Source organism: Calonectris borealis, chromosome 17, assembly GCF_964195595.1.
Source record: "Calonectris borealis chromosome 17, bCalBor7.hap1.2, whole genome shotgun sequence".
Taxonomy (NCBI): Eukaryota; Metazoa; Chordata; class Aves; order Procellariiformes; family Procellariidae; genus Calonectris; species Calonectris borealis.
In genome coordinates this window covers 16,321,652-16,337,182 of record NC_134328.1, presented here as the reverse complement: position 1 = coordinate 16,337,182, position 15,531 = coordinate 16,321,652, and the positions used below count along the sequence as shown (strand labels likewise).

Below are 15,531 nucleotides of genomic sequence, written 5' to 3'. Positions count from 1 at the left end.
TGGGCATGGGTGGGTGCTGTGGGGTGCAGGTGGGTGCTGTGGGGTGCAGATGGGTGGTGTGGGCATGAGTGGGTGCTGTGGGGTGCAGATGGGTGGTGTGGGCATGGGTGGGTGCTGTGGGGTGCAGATGGGTGGTGTGGGCATGGGTGGGTGCTGTGGGGTGCAGGTGGGTGCTGTGGGCATGGGTGGGTGCTGTGGGGTGCAGGTCGGTGCTGTGGGCATGGGTGGGTGCTGTGGGGTGCAGGTGGGTGCTTTGCATGTAGGTGGGTGCCGTGGGGTGCAGGTGGGTGCTGTGGGGTGCAGGTGGGTGCTATAGGGTGTAGATTGGTAGTATGGGCATGGGTGGGTGCCGTGGGCATGGGTGGGTGCTGTGGGGTGCAGATGGGTGGTGTGGGCATGAGTGGGTGCTGTGGGGTGCAGATGGGTGGTGTGGGCATGGGTGGGTGCTGTGGGGTGCAGATGGGTGGTGTGGGCATGGGTGGGTGCTGTGGGGTGCAGGTGGGTGCTGTGGGCATGGGTGGGTGCTGTGGGGTGCAGGTCGGTGCTGTGGGCATGGGTGGGTGCTGTGGGGTGCAGGTGGGTGCTTTGCATGTAGGTGGGTGCCGTGGGGTGCAGGTGGGTGCTGTGGGGTGCAGGTGGGTGCTATAGGGTGTAGATTGGTAGTATGGGCATGGGTGGGTGCCGTGGGCATGGGTGGGTGCTGTGGGGTGCAGATGGGTGGTGTGGGCATGTGTGGCTGCTTTGGGGGGCAGACGGGTGGTGAAGGCGTGGGTGGGTGCTGCAGGGCTCAGACTGGTGCACACAGCACCCCCTCCACCCCCCAGCAGCTGCCAGCAGAGCTGGGGGGCAGCGGGAATTTGGGTGGCCCCAGGCTCTGAAATGGTCACTGGGTGCTGGGGAGCTGAGAGGCTGGGGGGATCCCAGACCTGCGGGGGCCCCAGGCACTTGGGGGATCCGTTTTTTCTTGGCATCACGCTCCATTCTCATGCCCGGGGTTCCCCAGGCTGAGGTTTGTGGTGCCGCATGTTTGGGGGGGCTGGGGCAAGCGCTGCTGCCCGCAGTCCCCGTCACGCCCTCGGGGAGCCGAGACCGTCCACCGGGAAACGCAGGGTTAACGGTCAGAACAGGGAGATCGGCCTAAATCTGGTGCTTATTTGGGTTCGGTGCCAAAAAAGACACGAGGAAGTGGAAGAGGATTTATTCCCACGCTGGGGCGGCCGGGGGGTGCCCCGGGTCCCGCAGAGCTCCCCGGGGAGGAGAGGGCCCGTGCTGGATGCGGCCCCTGGTGCTGGGAGATGCTGGTGCTGTTAGCAGGAAGGGCAGGTTGGGGGCAGATCTGGGGCAGCCGGGCCGAGCGGGCACGGCAGCGCCTTCTGGCACCGGGGACGGGTGGCTGTGCCAGGAGAAGCACGGCGGGGCCTCGCCCCAGCCCTCCCGGTTTTGGGGAGCCGGCGGCACCGCTGGGATGAAGACCGCGAGCTCCAGCACCAGGCTGGGCCGTCCCGGGAGGCCTCTCGGCCACCACCAGCCGCCCACGGAGGGAGGACAAACCCAGCCCATCCTGCATCAAACCCTCCCACCGAACTGCAAAATAACGATGATAATAGTAATAATAAAAAATCAATAAACATTTATTCGATACAGCTGTTTTTAATACATACAGTACATCGAGTTACCCCTCCGCGGTGCTCGGCGGCGCGGCTGTTAAGAGCTGCTGTTACAGTACTCTCCAACTGAGGATTTGTCAATGATTAACAAAAGAACAGATCGTCACAAATCGGGAGTTTATTATAAGATCGTTTACTGTTAAAACAATTTTATTTTTTGCAAATAAACACTTTTTAATATATATATTTATATATTTATATATATGGTTACAAGTGATAAATTGAAAATTCTTTTTTTTTTTTTTTCCATTTTCTTTTTTTCCCCAAAATACACTTATGCACTAATAACTGGCATCGACGAGAAACATTCGGATATGCCGTGGGATGGGTGTCACCAGGAGAGAAAGAAAAGAACAAAACGCTCCCAACGTTCCCGGGCGCGAGCGATGCTCCGGGCCGGGGCAGCTCCACCGCGGCCGGGCTCGGCCCGCGCTCCCGCCCCGCAGGGTGACCGTGCCGCCGCGGCACAGCCGACCTCCCCGGCGCACTGCGGTCGCGCCGAGGGTTTCCTGCCCGCGCCAGCCCCCCACCATCGAAGCTTTTGGGGACGGCTCCGTGAAGTTTTCCCGTGGGGTCGCAGCCCGCCTGTCCCCGACCCCACGGAGGTTTAGCCCTTTCCTCGGGGACGCGGGCGGCAGGACAGCGGTGTCTGCAGCAGGGGAGCTGCGGGAGCCGCGGTGTCACGGTCCCCAGGGCGCTGCAGAGGAAGGAGCCACCCAGGGACGTGCGGGGCTGCAGCCGGAGGAGCCGCCCCGCAGCCCCCGCCGAGCTCCGAGTCCCCACGCTCCCATTTACTTACCGTGAGCGACCCCCCCAAGCACCCCGGGCAGCGGGCCGGGACCGCGGGGGTGACACCGCTCCCCAGCACCCCTCTCCCTCTTGCGGGGCTTTACATTAAGTGTAGGTTACTCCGCGCTGCCGCAGGGGATGACCCTGTAGCTCAGGCCCCTGGCAGGGGGGGTGCCAGGCCTGGGGGGTCCCGCACTGCCGGACCCGAGGGTCTCCAAACCCCCGTGGGCGAGGGGACGGAAGGGGAGAGGACGCGCTCATCCCCCGTCTCGCCCTGCAGCCTCCACCCAACCCTCGGCCACTGCCTCGCCAGGAGCACCCCAACGGGCACAACCACCGGGCACAACCCAACGGGCACAACCACCGGGTACAACCACTGGGCACAATCACTGGGCACAACCCATCGGGCTCCCACGATGCCACCGCGGCTCGTCCCTGCCAGCTCGCGTGCCGTGGGGCAGGCAGCTGCCGGTATTCCCAGTATCACTCTGGAGCCTTCCCTGGACAAGCAGGAGACTAAAGGACGTCTCATGGAGAAGGCGGCAGTGGGAGAACATATTTCTCTTGAATGATGACTACTGGGGGAAAAATACCTTTTAAGGGGAAAAAAAAACCCTGAAGATTTCATTTTCTCATAAAAATTTCCATTTGACCAAGGAGCTGCTTTCAAGGGGGCTGTGAGAAGCATCTCCCAGCTCCGAGGGTGACAGGGGACAGCCCCAGCACGGGGACCACCGTCCCCACCGCCCGGAGCCCGCCGCCTGCCCCGAGACCCCAGACCGACCCTGGGGTCCCCTCCGGGACGCTGTCATCGCCCGCTGTGGCTGTCCCCACCCCTGCCCCTCGCTCCTCCCAGGACACTCGTTTGGAGACCCTCTCGTTACTGAAGCAGCGGGATGGGTTCTGAGCCGGACCCCACAACGACCCCCCCAAGCTGTCCCTTCCCCAGGTCTCCCCCCCCCGAGCAGCTCCCGATCGAGCTCCTGCACCGGGGCTCACCCCAGCACGGAGCAGAGTGCTGCCTGCTAATTTAATCAATGAGAAGCCAATTAATTGCATGTTAATGAGAATTGAGCCCTGTGCTATCCCCAAGGGGAGGCGGTGGGGATAATAAGGTCAACGTCCAAACCGGCAGCCGGGGCCACGTGGGCCCCCCCTCCCGGGCCAGGAACTTTGCCGGGGCCTTTCCCTCGGGGTGGGACATGATTTCAGGATCCAGCCGCCCCCTCCGCGCCTTCGCAGAGATTCCAGTGCCAAACTCCGTGCCAGGTCCCCAGCTCTGCCCGCTCTCCCCTTCCTGCCTACCCCCCGCCAGCCACGGCGTGCCCCCGAGCACCGCCTGAGCCCCTTCCTCGGGCGCGGGGGTCCCTCCTCGCCGGCCCTTCCAGCCGTTATTGCTTCGCCGAGCGGGCACGGGGCTCTGCGGGCAGCCGGGGCTGTCCCTCGGGCTCAGCACAGCAAAAAGCCATCGCCCAGGAGACTGTCCCCGCATCCCCGTCGTGACAAAGACCGAGACGGCTCGGAGAGTGCGGGTCCTACGGTTCCTGAAGCTCTCCTCCCTCCCCCGGGGAGGCAGGATTTGCACCGGCGACACCATCAAAACAAAGATCAGATGAAGCGCAAGCGGCAAACAGGCTGAGCTGCAGTGACTAATTAAGCTTTCTCACTAATTGCTTCAAAGCCCGGTGCAACCAGCAGTGCTCAGGCGGGTTCCCTCGCCCGCAGGCACGTGCCCAGCTTGCGGCTGAGCGTGCCGGGCCATGCAGACAGTGACATCCAGCTGCCGGGAGCCGCGGCCGGAGCAGGAGCATCGGCTCCCCCGAGAAGCCGCCCTGGCTCCAGACACCGCCGTCCCCTCCCTCCCGCCGTGGCTGTAATAACCTGCCAGTGGAGAAGGACCTTAATTATTACTGAGCGGCTCGTCGGAGCAGGGAAACGATACCGAGCCTCCGGCGGGCGGAGGACGGGCGGTGAGGAGCAGCGAAGGAAACCGAGGGTTGAGGTTTTAATTGATTAAAGTAAAAGCAGAAGCTCTCCTCCCTCCCGACGCCACCTTCCCGGTTCCCGCACGGGGGAAAAAAATTGAATTAAGGTTTTCTGTTCTGTTACTGAGAGAAAACGTGCCCGTTTCCCAAGGACCGAGGTAGCCTGGTTTTTGTCTGGAGACAGACGCATCCTGGTCCAGGGATGGTTCCCTCCAGGCCGGAGCGAGGTGTCACGACGGTATTAGTACAGACACAAAGAAACGCTTGGGGAAAGAGAACAAGCAAGGGACAGCGCGCCGTGCAGGGACACCCCATCCCCGAGGAAGGTGGTCGGGGGCTTGGATGCATCTCGGGGGAGCCGAGACTCACCCCATGGTGGGTCCCAGCCCAGAGGGACAAGGCGAGTGCAACGTGCCCGAAAGCAGGACCCATGATTGTCACTTGATGCTACCCCCTGTTCCTGTCACACACCTCCCGCGGCTGCAGCTGGGTGACCGAAACCCCATTGCTCCGTCCTGGGCAATCAGCACCTTTGGGATGGGGCGCGATGGGGACCCTGAATCGCCCTTTCCCCCAGCTGGACCTGCCCACGCCGGTCAGGCAGCTCCCCGGCTGCCGGCTCACCCTGATCCCGGCGCTGGCATCGCGGCGTTGCCATTGCCACTGCAGCATTCCACGTCCGGCTACGTTTGCAACGACAACTTGAGCACTGGGGCGCAGCTCCCCCCATCACACCCCCCCGCGGCCTCCACGGCGCTCACGGCATTCCCACAACTTTCGGTTAAACCCTCCAACCCGATCCGTCCTGCAGCAACCCCCTCTCCCACCGACTGCCCGGGGTGCTCACACCTCCCGCAGCCCCTCCCGCAGCCGCAGCCAGCCCCGCCATCTCGGTTCGAAGCTCTGCCAGCCCGTGCCACGCTCCCTGCTCCTTCCTCTGCCTGTGCCTTGCGCCGCCGAGACAAACCCCTGCACCGAGCCGGCCACGCAGCCGCCACACCACGGAGCCGCTCCCTGCCGAAGCACGTCCCCTCTCAGCCCGAGGCTGCGGGGAAAGCGTGGCCAGGACCCCCCCAGTGTCCACTGCCAGACCCTGCTGGCCCTCTGCCCCTGCCTGACGCTTGCATGGGTCAAACATCTTTGGAAACACCCTTCTGGGAGCAGGGATGCGGGCGCTGCCGGCACCGGGCGGCTGGAGCCCGCCGGAGGCTGCCCGGACAGGCAGGCAGCAGGCAGCACCACCGCAGGCAGCCCCCCGGCCCCGCACGCAGCCGCAGAGAGACCCCGTCCAAGGGGACCCCGCTGCTATTGCACTTTTCTTTCGCTCAAGCGTCACCAGTTTGGCGCAGGGAGTAAGAGGGGAAGTCACGGGCAGGCGGGGGGGAAGGCAGCAGGGTCCCGCTGGGCAGGGGTGCGGGCAGAGGGGTATGTACATGGGCAGGGGGTGGAGAACGGTCCAGCTTGCTTGATCCTGTTTGTTTTCCAGTGTGAAACAAGGTCCGTGACTTGTTTAAAGTGGTTAATTGGTATTTTCTGTCTCTTTTTTTTTTCTTTTTTTTTTTTTTTTTTGTAAAAAGGGGGTGAGTGGAGGGTGGGGGGGGAGGTGGGATGAGGGGGACAGAAAACTGGGAGAGACCCCCACCCTGTTACCCTGGGCTGTAAACGAATCCTCGGAGACGAGTCTCTGAGCTGCTCATTTCTCGGGCATTTTACTGGCTCCCCCCTTCCGCTGGCTCGGGGGCTTGGGGATGCGCTCGTCCCCATCGGGGCTGCCTCGGGAGCCTTCCCAGTGCTCGAGGGTTTTCTTGTGATTAGTCTTTGCTGCCACGCTCTCTCGGCCCTTCAGAGACGTTTCTGGAGGCCTCTCCTTGGGTTTTCTCCCCCTTTTCTTCCCGCTTGTGCTTTTCTTTTTCTCCTCCTTGTTGGAAGAAAGCTGTTCCCTGCTTTTCTTTTTCCGGCTGGCCTCTGCGGAGGTTCGGAACCAGTTCTGTGTCCGCGGGGTGACACAGGGGTTAGTGACCATCCTGGGGCCAGGCACCGGCACCGGCACGCACAACCCATGCCTCGCCTGCCCAAGCCTGGACCGCCCCAGGCCCCGCTGGCATCACCTCCCCGAGGACAAGCTGGCCAGCGCTGAGCAGCTGCAATTGCCTTGGGGGTGTCGGGGACCCAAAGGGGGACAGGGAGGTCCCCCCCAGACTGTCACAGCATTGCTGATGCTGCTGAGAGCTGCTGTGCTCCGCTGTTGGCGGATGGAGCGGGGTAGCCCGAGGGTGGGCATGTTGGAGCAGGCACCAGCCCCGACCAGCCCCAGCCGTTTCCTTACCTCCGAGTGAGCCTTGATGATGTGGTACTTGACCCCGCTCTCGGAGCTGAACTCCTTCTGGCACAGGAGGCAGCGGTACTTGCCCACCGAGTGATCCCCCTGCAAGACAGAGCATCCTCCTGCAGCCCCAAGCAGAGCCGAAAACACCCTGGAGGGGTGGCTCCCCCCACCCTGCTGCCCCCCACGAAGGGAGGTTGATCCCTGAACCTTGAAGCAACAGAAAATAAATGCTCATTTCGAAACCACCAGATCTCCGCCGGCCCTCGGTCCCAGGCCAGGAGCTCACAACCGCATCTTCTGCTCTGGATTTCAGCCCGTGCCGGTTGTGCCACAGCAGCGCTGGCGGTGCCGGCCATCACGACACCGGCACCAGGCATCGAAGCACCGGGTCCTATGAGCCTGGAGGGCAGCCAGCGGCGGGTTTTGCTGCCTGTGCATCCCCAACACCCGTTGTTACGTTACTACCGCCAGCGTGCGTGTCCCCGGGCGCGCGGGGGCTGAGGAGGCCCATCGCCCCATTTCCTCACTGTCAGCAGATTTGTGATCTCCTGGGACTCTCCGCCATCTAATTTATGTCCAACAGACTCACCTAATTTTCCTTTTACGCTGTCAAAGGGACACAGCGACTGCTGGATTTCTGTCATTACAGCCCTTGTGGGGATGACTGATCTCCTGGCTCTGCCGCAGTTCATGGCACAGGGGAGATAATGTGCTCTCTATTGACGAGGGGTTTATGGATGGGCCCCTCCAGGCAATATATATGCTCCCTGGGAATTTCTCCATAGCTGGCTCTGTGCTGTAAATCTGGAGTTAGACAGGTCTTTCATTTCAGGGACAGGCAGGACGCGGGCAGGCCTGGCCCCGCTGCAGGCTGGCTTCAGAAATGCTCATGCAAAAATCACCTCGGTGCATCAATCCCCGCTGAGGACGGGGTGCTGCCTGGCAGCATCCTCCACTCTCAGTAAGGCTTAATGTATTTCAACCAATTCCGCAGGATTTTACAGGAGAAATCACAGGCCAGCTCAGGAGGGGCAGTGATTTACGCAAGATTTGGTGGCGCATGTATCCATTGCAAAACAAAATCCTCTTTAATGGTGAGAGTCCTGCTGACGGCAGTGCGTGGGGGACACGAAGCAGCAAACTTCCCCAGCGCTGACCCCCAACACTCAGCCCCAGCTACGCCGGACTCACCGGATCTGGAGGTTGCAGCTCTGCGGTTAAAGAAAATGCTCGTGCAAACGCCTGGCTGCTTTCTGTGCACAGAACCAGCCAGAAAATGGCTCCGTTTTCTCTCGGAGACCGTTTGCTGGTGGGCTGCCTGGTGCTGCAGGCTAGCAAAGGAACTGCCCCAGGCTCCTACGTTTGCACTTTTATCCTGCATAAATACAGCTCCTTCGGCCGGATCTCTGCAGCCCATTTTCTAAATGATCTCATTAGGGGTTGATGTTCCAGCTAGTGTTGGAGGAGTGCGGGAGTTTGTGTTTTTAATAACCACAGGGTATGTATTGGAGCTGCCTCCTGGAAGCTCCATTCAATGGAAGCTGCAGCTGGAAACGTTTCAGGGTATAAAGCTTTACCAGCTCTTACCCAGTTCCAATTTGAGGGACCTACGCTGAGCTCCCGATCCCTCCCCCGTGGCGGCTGCAGGCCACCGGAGCTCACTGCAGCCGGCAGCGTTGCTGCTCTATGGAGCGAGAGGGCACTGGTCTCTGCACAGACCAGCCGCCTCTTCCAGCCTCAGCTCCATCCCCAGGAGGCACCGCGCCAGCGTCTCTCCAGCTGGGGAAACCGCTGGGCTTCCAGCGCGGCTGCAGGGCTGCCCAAATCAATGGAGAAAGACCCTCGATTCCCACCTGCCTCAGAAAACGTTCAGCTTCCAACGCCCAGCTCCCTGTTCTGAGCTGCTGCGGTCGATGCGCGGCTGTGTGCGAGGTGCTGGCCACGCTGGGTAGCCGAAGGCTCGCGAACAACTGGGGGTTGCAGAAGCCACGCTGGGCAGGGGCTGCTGCGGGACGGGGACACCAAGGCGGGAGGACGTGAGGCAGGCGGGCTCGCGCTTGCTGCCCCCAACTCCGAGGCACTCGGTGTGTCGGAGGTCTGGGCCCTTGGGTGAGACATTTGCCTTGCAAGACCTCTGCTCCAGGGCTGGGCGGTAGCTAAATCCCCCCCATCACATCTGCTCTGCACGAGCCTCTCCCCCTTCGGCTGCCCATGGGTGCGGGTTGATCCTGCCCAGGAGGACGGTGCTGAGGGCGAATGGCTGGACTGGGATGGTGTGACAATGGGCTGAGCAGTGACAACTCGATGGGCAGCGGCATGGCTTGGCCAGCCCTCCCAGCAGTCACGATCCTTTCAACCTGTGCCGTTGTCCCTTGGCCTGTTGCATCCCAACAGTCCCGGGGGGGCAGAAAACCAACACCTATCCCCACCCCCGAGCTGCGGCTGTGCAAGGAGGGACCTACCTTGTTGCAGTTGGCCAGGTGAGCTTTCAACCCCGAAACGCTGGAGTAAATGGCTTCACAGCACTGCGGGAAGAAACAAAGCAGGGTTTGCCACGATCCCCCCTCGTCTCTGCGCCTTCCCCTGTGCCGGGGCCAGGAGCCCGCTGTGCCAGCAAGGCCACCGGTCCAGGCTAAGCAGCGTGAGGTTAATGCTCTGCGAGACGCAGAGGGCTCTGGTCACACGTTTCCTATTAGTGCTAATGGGAGTCATGTGGCCACATCCCTCTGCAACGGGCTGAAAAATGTCTCCCCTAAATGTCTCCGTGGAAAACGTACATTTGTGAGCAGTCGGGAGGTCCTGCTGGGCTACAGGAGTTCTTGGAGCCACAGCAGACGCTTAATGGAGAAGAGAAATCACCCGGGCAGCAGCATGACCAGTTTCTGAGCAACGTCTTTTCAAAGTGCCTGTGTATGACATTAATTAGCCAGCGCGTCTCCCCCGGCCTTGCGGTAACAGCCTCATTCAAAACTCCCATTAGCAAGGCTTTGTTTCAGATGATAAATCAACGGCCCAGCCCGAGGGTGGAGTTCACCTCCCCACCAGCTCAGGCCAAGGCTGCATGGACACGCACCATGTCCCCGAGGTCTTTGCCTGTCACAGGGCTTTAAAAAGAATGGCTTAAAACCAGCCCCGGCTTTACTCTGGGAAAAGCAGGTTCTCTGCATAAAAAGGCTCTCGAGCACAGAGTGCGCAGCCTTCGCCCCGTCTGGCTCTCAGGAGCTCCCCAAAGGCAGCTCCAGAGCCCGAACCAGGCAACACTGAACCGTCAGCCCAAGGACACCTGGGGAGAGGGTGGCCCGGTCCCCCAGCCCGGTGGCTCGAACGCACCAGGAGGGTCCCAAAGATGGGACACGCTTCAGCCAGGCATGGCAGGCAACCCCAGGGAGAGGGGGTGAAACGAGGGTCTGAGCATCACTGCTAGCTTCGTCCGGGGCCCAACAAGAACCTGGCTTCAGTGGGTTTTTCCCCCAAAATCTCCCCCTTCCTCCTGCAGACTGAGACCAGCCGGCCCAGAGGAGAACAGAGACAGTCCTTACGTTGTTGGGACAGTTGATGTGGCCCTTCTCCTTCACTTCGTTCTTCCAGTTTTCCAGCAGCCTCGGATTGAGCTTTGGAAGCCCCGGTCGGGTATAATTGAGCTGCAAACAATAGAAGATGATTAGCAGAGCGGCACACACCAGTCTGGTCCTTGGTGGAGTCCTCGCTCTTCGCACGGGTCTTGCCCCCTCCCGCCCCCCGGAGAAGTGAATCGGGGCTGAAAACTAGTTGGGAGGCTTCGCCCGGAGAGGTCGTCTCCCCCCCGGGCACGGCGCAGCAGGGGCTGGCTCTGCCCGCTGCTGTGCCACCGGCGGGGCGGCAGCTGGGCTGGGGGGCGGCTGCGGGCGAGGAGCAGGGCAGGAGCCCCCGGCGCGGCAGCCACCTCCACGTGGTGCTGGCAAACGGGAGAGAGGAGGCTCCTGCTCCGGCTCCCGGGTCCGTGCCCCATTGCCAGACCAGGCCCGGACCCGGCGTTTTCGGTGCGTCGTGTCGACATGGCCCTTCTGCCGCATTTCATAACCAGGAGAATAAACAACCCTGCACGCTGGGCAGAGGGGACGGACGCCAAGAGCCTCCATGGCTGCCTTCCACCGATGAATGGGCACAACCCGTTAAACAATGAAAGGCTCTTGTGTCTCTGCCTCTCCTCTGGCAGGGCTGCTCTTTCCAAGTGCTTTTAATTACCGCTTTATTAGCAACTTTGAGGTTTAGCATAGAGGACCAGCCTTCCCAACTCCATTTCTGCATGTTCAGCACAAGCAAACGCGGCTGCGGCATCTCCGTGCCTGCCGACCGCCGCGCTTGGCCCTACCTGGGGGGCTGGTCTCTGCCTGCCACCGTGCCACCGTGGCAAAGTCCGCAGGGGACACGGGGCTGCTCTGCCTGCAGTCTGAGCTGCCTGCCTGCTGCACGACCACATCAGCACAACTCCCAGCCCAACCTACCGAGCTCTGCTACCTCTGACGGATGTTGCTTGGCTCCCAAGCCCCAAACTTGCCCCCAGTCGGAGCAGGGCTGGGTGAGCTCGCACATGGCACCCTATGGGCGCTGGTACCCAAACACGTGCTGCTCTCCGTGGGCACAGCTGAGCACAGGGCACGGCTGCATCGACACATCCACGCTGTCCGGGGAGGATACACAGACAAACTGTGCTTGTAGAGAGGTGCAAACCCGGGTTCTGTTTTCGAAATGTGCCCCTAGGACGCGGAGCTTGCGGTTCCGATGCGGCGGGGAGGCGGCTGGCTGGATTTCTTTTCCAGCTGTGATTTTTCCCGAATGTGCTGATAAAGCTGCAAATTTGCCTTTGTCTGGCTCCCTCCAAATAGGCTGCTCCCAAACCTCCCCGCAAAGGGGAGCACCCACTGAGGGCTGGGGATGTAGAGGGCTCAGACAGCAACCGCTCGTTTCCACCCAAATTTAAGTGATTCACAAGACCCCGCGGCCCCCACCTCGGCACGTGGCGGGACACGGCCGGAGGAGAAGGGAGCCTGGGGAGAGCTGGGCTCCGCGCGAGGGGCAGGGGCAAAGGGCCTTGCGAAACAGCGCTACGAATGCTGGTAAAGACGGATGTGGAAAAATCCCCCGAGCCCCAGCGTGCTGCTATTCTGTCGTGCTTCGCGGCTGGGGGAGATGCCAGCAGAGCCCTCTGAAGCGCTGGGATGGTGCATCTACCAACCGCTTGGTCCCCCGCCCAGAGAAGGTAATGCCACCTCTGGGGGAGAACACAGGAGTCCCTTTTTGTCATCGATACCGAGAGCCAGGATACCAAACAGCCTCCTTAATTAAAAATCAATCAATCCCATGAATGAGCAAACATTAACGGTAACCGCACACAGCCCCAGCAACAACCTCTCCCTCCGCGCGTCCCCAGGGAAGAAACAAGGGGGGATGTTCAGAGATGTGGACTCCGCTGCTCCGGCTTCCCACTCCGGAGAAAAATCCCTCCTTGCTCTCCTCCAACAGCCCTGTACAATAACATGCAAATCCCATGTCTTCCCGGGGCGCTGCGGTTCTGGGAATGTCAAAGTCATCTTTATGTCTCTATTAAGAGGGAGCCCCAGGCATGGAATATTTTATTTTTTTTTTCCATTTATTTTCCTCAAACAGCCTGTAAGTGAAAATCTTCATGGCCAAATCATTAAACGACTACAACTGGTTTTGGCCGCAGCCCATCTCTTCTGAACAGTCGAAGGATGCTGGGGTGGGAAGGCTTGTTTTCTTTGACTGATGGTTTTATTTAATTAACTTTCATATTTCAATCCTCTCTGCTCCCTAGACAGCTCTCCCCTTCCCCAAAATATATCGCAGTAAATGAGAACCATGCGGGCTGCCTTGGCCCCGGCCAACAAACTCCCCTGGAAGCCTTACCGAGGTCCCCAGCGTGAGGCATGGCTCTCCCATCGCCCCACGGAAACCACGGCTGATGCTGTCCGGGAGGCAAAGCCAAAACACAGCCAGGGGCGCTGGCCGGCAGCCGGGTCCCACAGGCAGCTCCGGGCAGCTGGGTCACACCACGCCGGAGCTGCCGAGCAAGGGGAGGAAGGATGGACTCGGCCCTGCCGAGCTCCGGGTCCGCAGCTGGAGCTGGGGTCCGGTTTGGCCCACCAGTGACATGAATCTGCAGGGCTCAGCCTGGCTCCCGCCCGGAGCGCAGGGCCATTGTTTTGGGGGATCAACCCGAGCCAGGCTCTTCTGCTCTGGAATTTATCCTGGCTCCACAATGGGATTTTCTTAAAAACTCAAGCCTGGAGATGACTTTTCCCCTTCAGCTTTGCCATGACTGGCCTATTCTATGACTGGTCCTGCGCTCTGGACCCCCGTCACCCCACCACCCAGGACCCACGTGCAGCCTCCATGGCTGCCCCCAGCCTTGCAACAACACCCAGACCCCGAGCTGTGGGGAGGCGAACAGGGTGCTCTTGCACCCCACGGAGAAGCTCTGCATCCCTCCCTGCACGGCACAGGGGCTGCCTGGGATGCAGGAGCCCACCACCACCTCCAGCACAGAGCTTGTGGCACCTTGAAGCTTGCCACCCCACCTTGCGCATCACAGGGAAAGCATCACACCATGAAACAGTGGGATTTCCATGGCATTTTCTCCCCTCTTGCCTCCTCCCTCTGCTCGAGGAGGCTGTTTCTCTCAGTCCAGCCTCCAAAAAGTGTAAGAGCTTCATCCCCTGCCAGATCTAGAGTCCACCACTGCCTGCCCCGTGCCACCGAGGGGGGAACCTGCCAGCCTCTCGCTTCTTCTGTGGCAGCCCCGAGACTGCTCATGGGCAGGCGATGGCCACAGCGAAGGCCAGAGGAGCGTCGGAGGATCGGCATCATCTTCATGGAGCTTCTGGAGAGGGGATTTTTCCCAGAAAAGCAGCAGGGGTGTGCCCTTCCCCATCTGACATCCCCAGCAAGCGGCCGTTGTGAAACACCCCATCTGTTTCAGCTTATCCAGAGGCAAATAAAGATCGGAGCGAGAAAATAAGACTCCAGTGTATATTTAGAAATGCTGGATTTGGTTAGTGCAGAATGAAGGCAGCGCAGGGCCTGGGATCGAGCAGCAATCGTTTATTCTAATGCCATTGCTTTGGTGCGAAGGAATCCGTCCTCCCGGGGAAAGGCGAACACATCCCACCACGGGCCACCAACGGGATCCAAACCCAACGTCCCTCTCCCCAGCCGGGACCGGCTGCCACGTGGGCTGTGCCTGCCGGGGGGCTGCGAACCCCCGTATCCCATCAGCTTGCTGAGGAGCCGCTTGCCTTCCCCTAGGGAAAAACTTTGCTGCCTGGAGAAGGGATGGAGAGGAGGGGTGGCTTTCTCCATCGGCTCCCTCGAAATCCACGTTGACTGCTGCGACCGTGGGGGTAACTGGAGAGCTCGGGGACAGAGCGGGTCCTGCGCTGCAGCAAGTCCAGGTGCATCCAGCCATCACCGGTTACAGACCGGAGCTGGGAAGCATCCCTCCCTCTGGGACCTCGGAAATCCCCAGGTCTTGCCGAGATGGTGCAGGAGCAGCCGCAGTCTGCCGCCGATCCCCGACATCCCACCTCTCTCCAGGTCCACGCCAGCGAGGGGGCCTGTGGGCCCGGCAGCGTACTCCCAACGGCTGGATACGGCCCGTGGGAAGAAGAGGCAGTGGCGTGGCGGCTCTTCTGGGAAACATCAGCCCTACCGCCCCGGTCACGGTTCACTGGTGTTTGTCTTTCTGCAGCTCCAGTGGCTCCGGTTGTCAGCTCCCTCGGAGGGACGGCCACCACGCGTACTCGGCAGGGCGGTGGCACGGGGACGTGGGGACGCTGCCCGCTCCTCCGAGCCTCCTGCGCTGCCTGGGGCTGGACCCGCCACAGAGCTGTCCTGGCAGCACGGCTGAAGCCAGTTCTGAGGGAAGGGCTATTTTTGGGGCTGTAACGGGGTCAAACTGGGTGCTCAGTCGCGTGTTTGAGTCGCTCGCAGTTGGGAGGTTTTTTTCCGCACCCTGAACTGAAGCAACTTGTAAACGTGGACCAGTCCCGAGCGGTGCAAGGCGCTGCTCAGCAGAGCAGCACAGAGTGTGCTGAAGCCAGTGAGCTCCCACCAGCCTCCCCGGGCAGAACCTGCCTCCCACCTCCTTCCAGCACCGCTCGTCGAGAAAAAATGCCATAGACTGAACAGATTATATTTTAGAGTGTTGTCAAGGGAACATGACAGTCGCTGCAAGACGCACCCGCAGGCACACTCACACTACATACGTACCGGCCCACGGCACTGACCTCCTCTGAAATCCATCTGCGCGACACGGCCAGCACAGCCGGGGAGAGCAGCCCGTGCAGGGCCCTAGGTCCCCATCCTCCAGCGCAAGAGCCTTGTTTTGCCACCTGGGAGCTGGTCCAACTCCCCCCTTGCTCATCTTCAATGCAAACCTGCTTCCGCCAACCTCACAGCAATTCTCTTTGTTTTTTAGCACCGAGATGCGGCTTAATTAAACTTAAACAATTAGACTCTGAACACAAAAAATGTCTCACAAAAAAAAAAACCACCACCACCACCAACAACATTTCACGGAGCAATTATGCCAGCGGCTGAGACCTTTACGATGCCTTTGTATGTCAGCTTGCACATGGGCCCCTTGTCCAGGCCTCGGACTCCTGGCTGCTCCCTCAATTCAAACAGAAAACACCCAAAGTCAAGAGTAAGGGGAGCAATTCAAGGAGGAAAGAGAGGAATGCAAGTGCTGAGGCTGGAGGGGGAG

The 15,531-nt window shown here is 60.7% G+C and overlaps 1 protein-coding gene across 6 annotated transcripts in view; it reads right to left on the bottom strand.

Annotated features, from left to right (window-relative positions):
• Nucleotides 1–1,607: 1,607 nt before the first annotated feature.
• The window catches only part of ZNF512B (zinc finger protein 512B), a 35,932-nt gene continuing 22,008 nt past the window's right edge, over nucleotides 1,608–15,531 (bottom strand). For 5 of the 6 annotated variants that reach the window (XM_075166765.1, XM_075166769.1, XM_075166766.1 and 2 more), the window contains 4 exons: nucleotides 10,307–10,408; nucleotides 9,230–9,292; nucleotides 6,768–6,866; nucleotides 1,608–6,428 (listed from right to left, as the gene is read on the bottom strand). In XM_075166765.1, the coding sequence (XP_075022866.1) occupies nucleotides 6,135–6,428; nucleotides 6,768–6,866; nucleotides 9,230–9,292; nucleotides 10,307–10,408 (558 nt within the window). In that variant the 3' untranslated portion in view covers nucleotides 1,608–6,134. Of the gene's footprint in view, nucleotides 6,429–6,767; nucleotides 6,867–9,229; nucleotides 9,293–9,544; nucleotides 9,674–10,306; nucleotides 10,409–15,531 lie in introns of those variants that run through there. The other variant, XR_012676316.1, reaches the window with a different exon arrangement.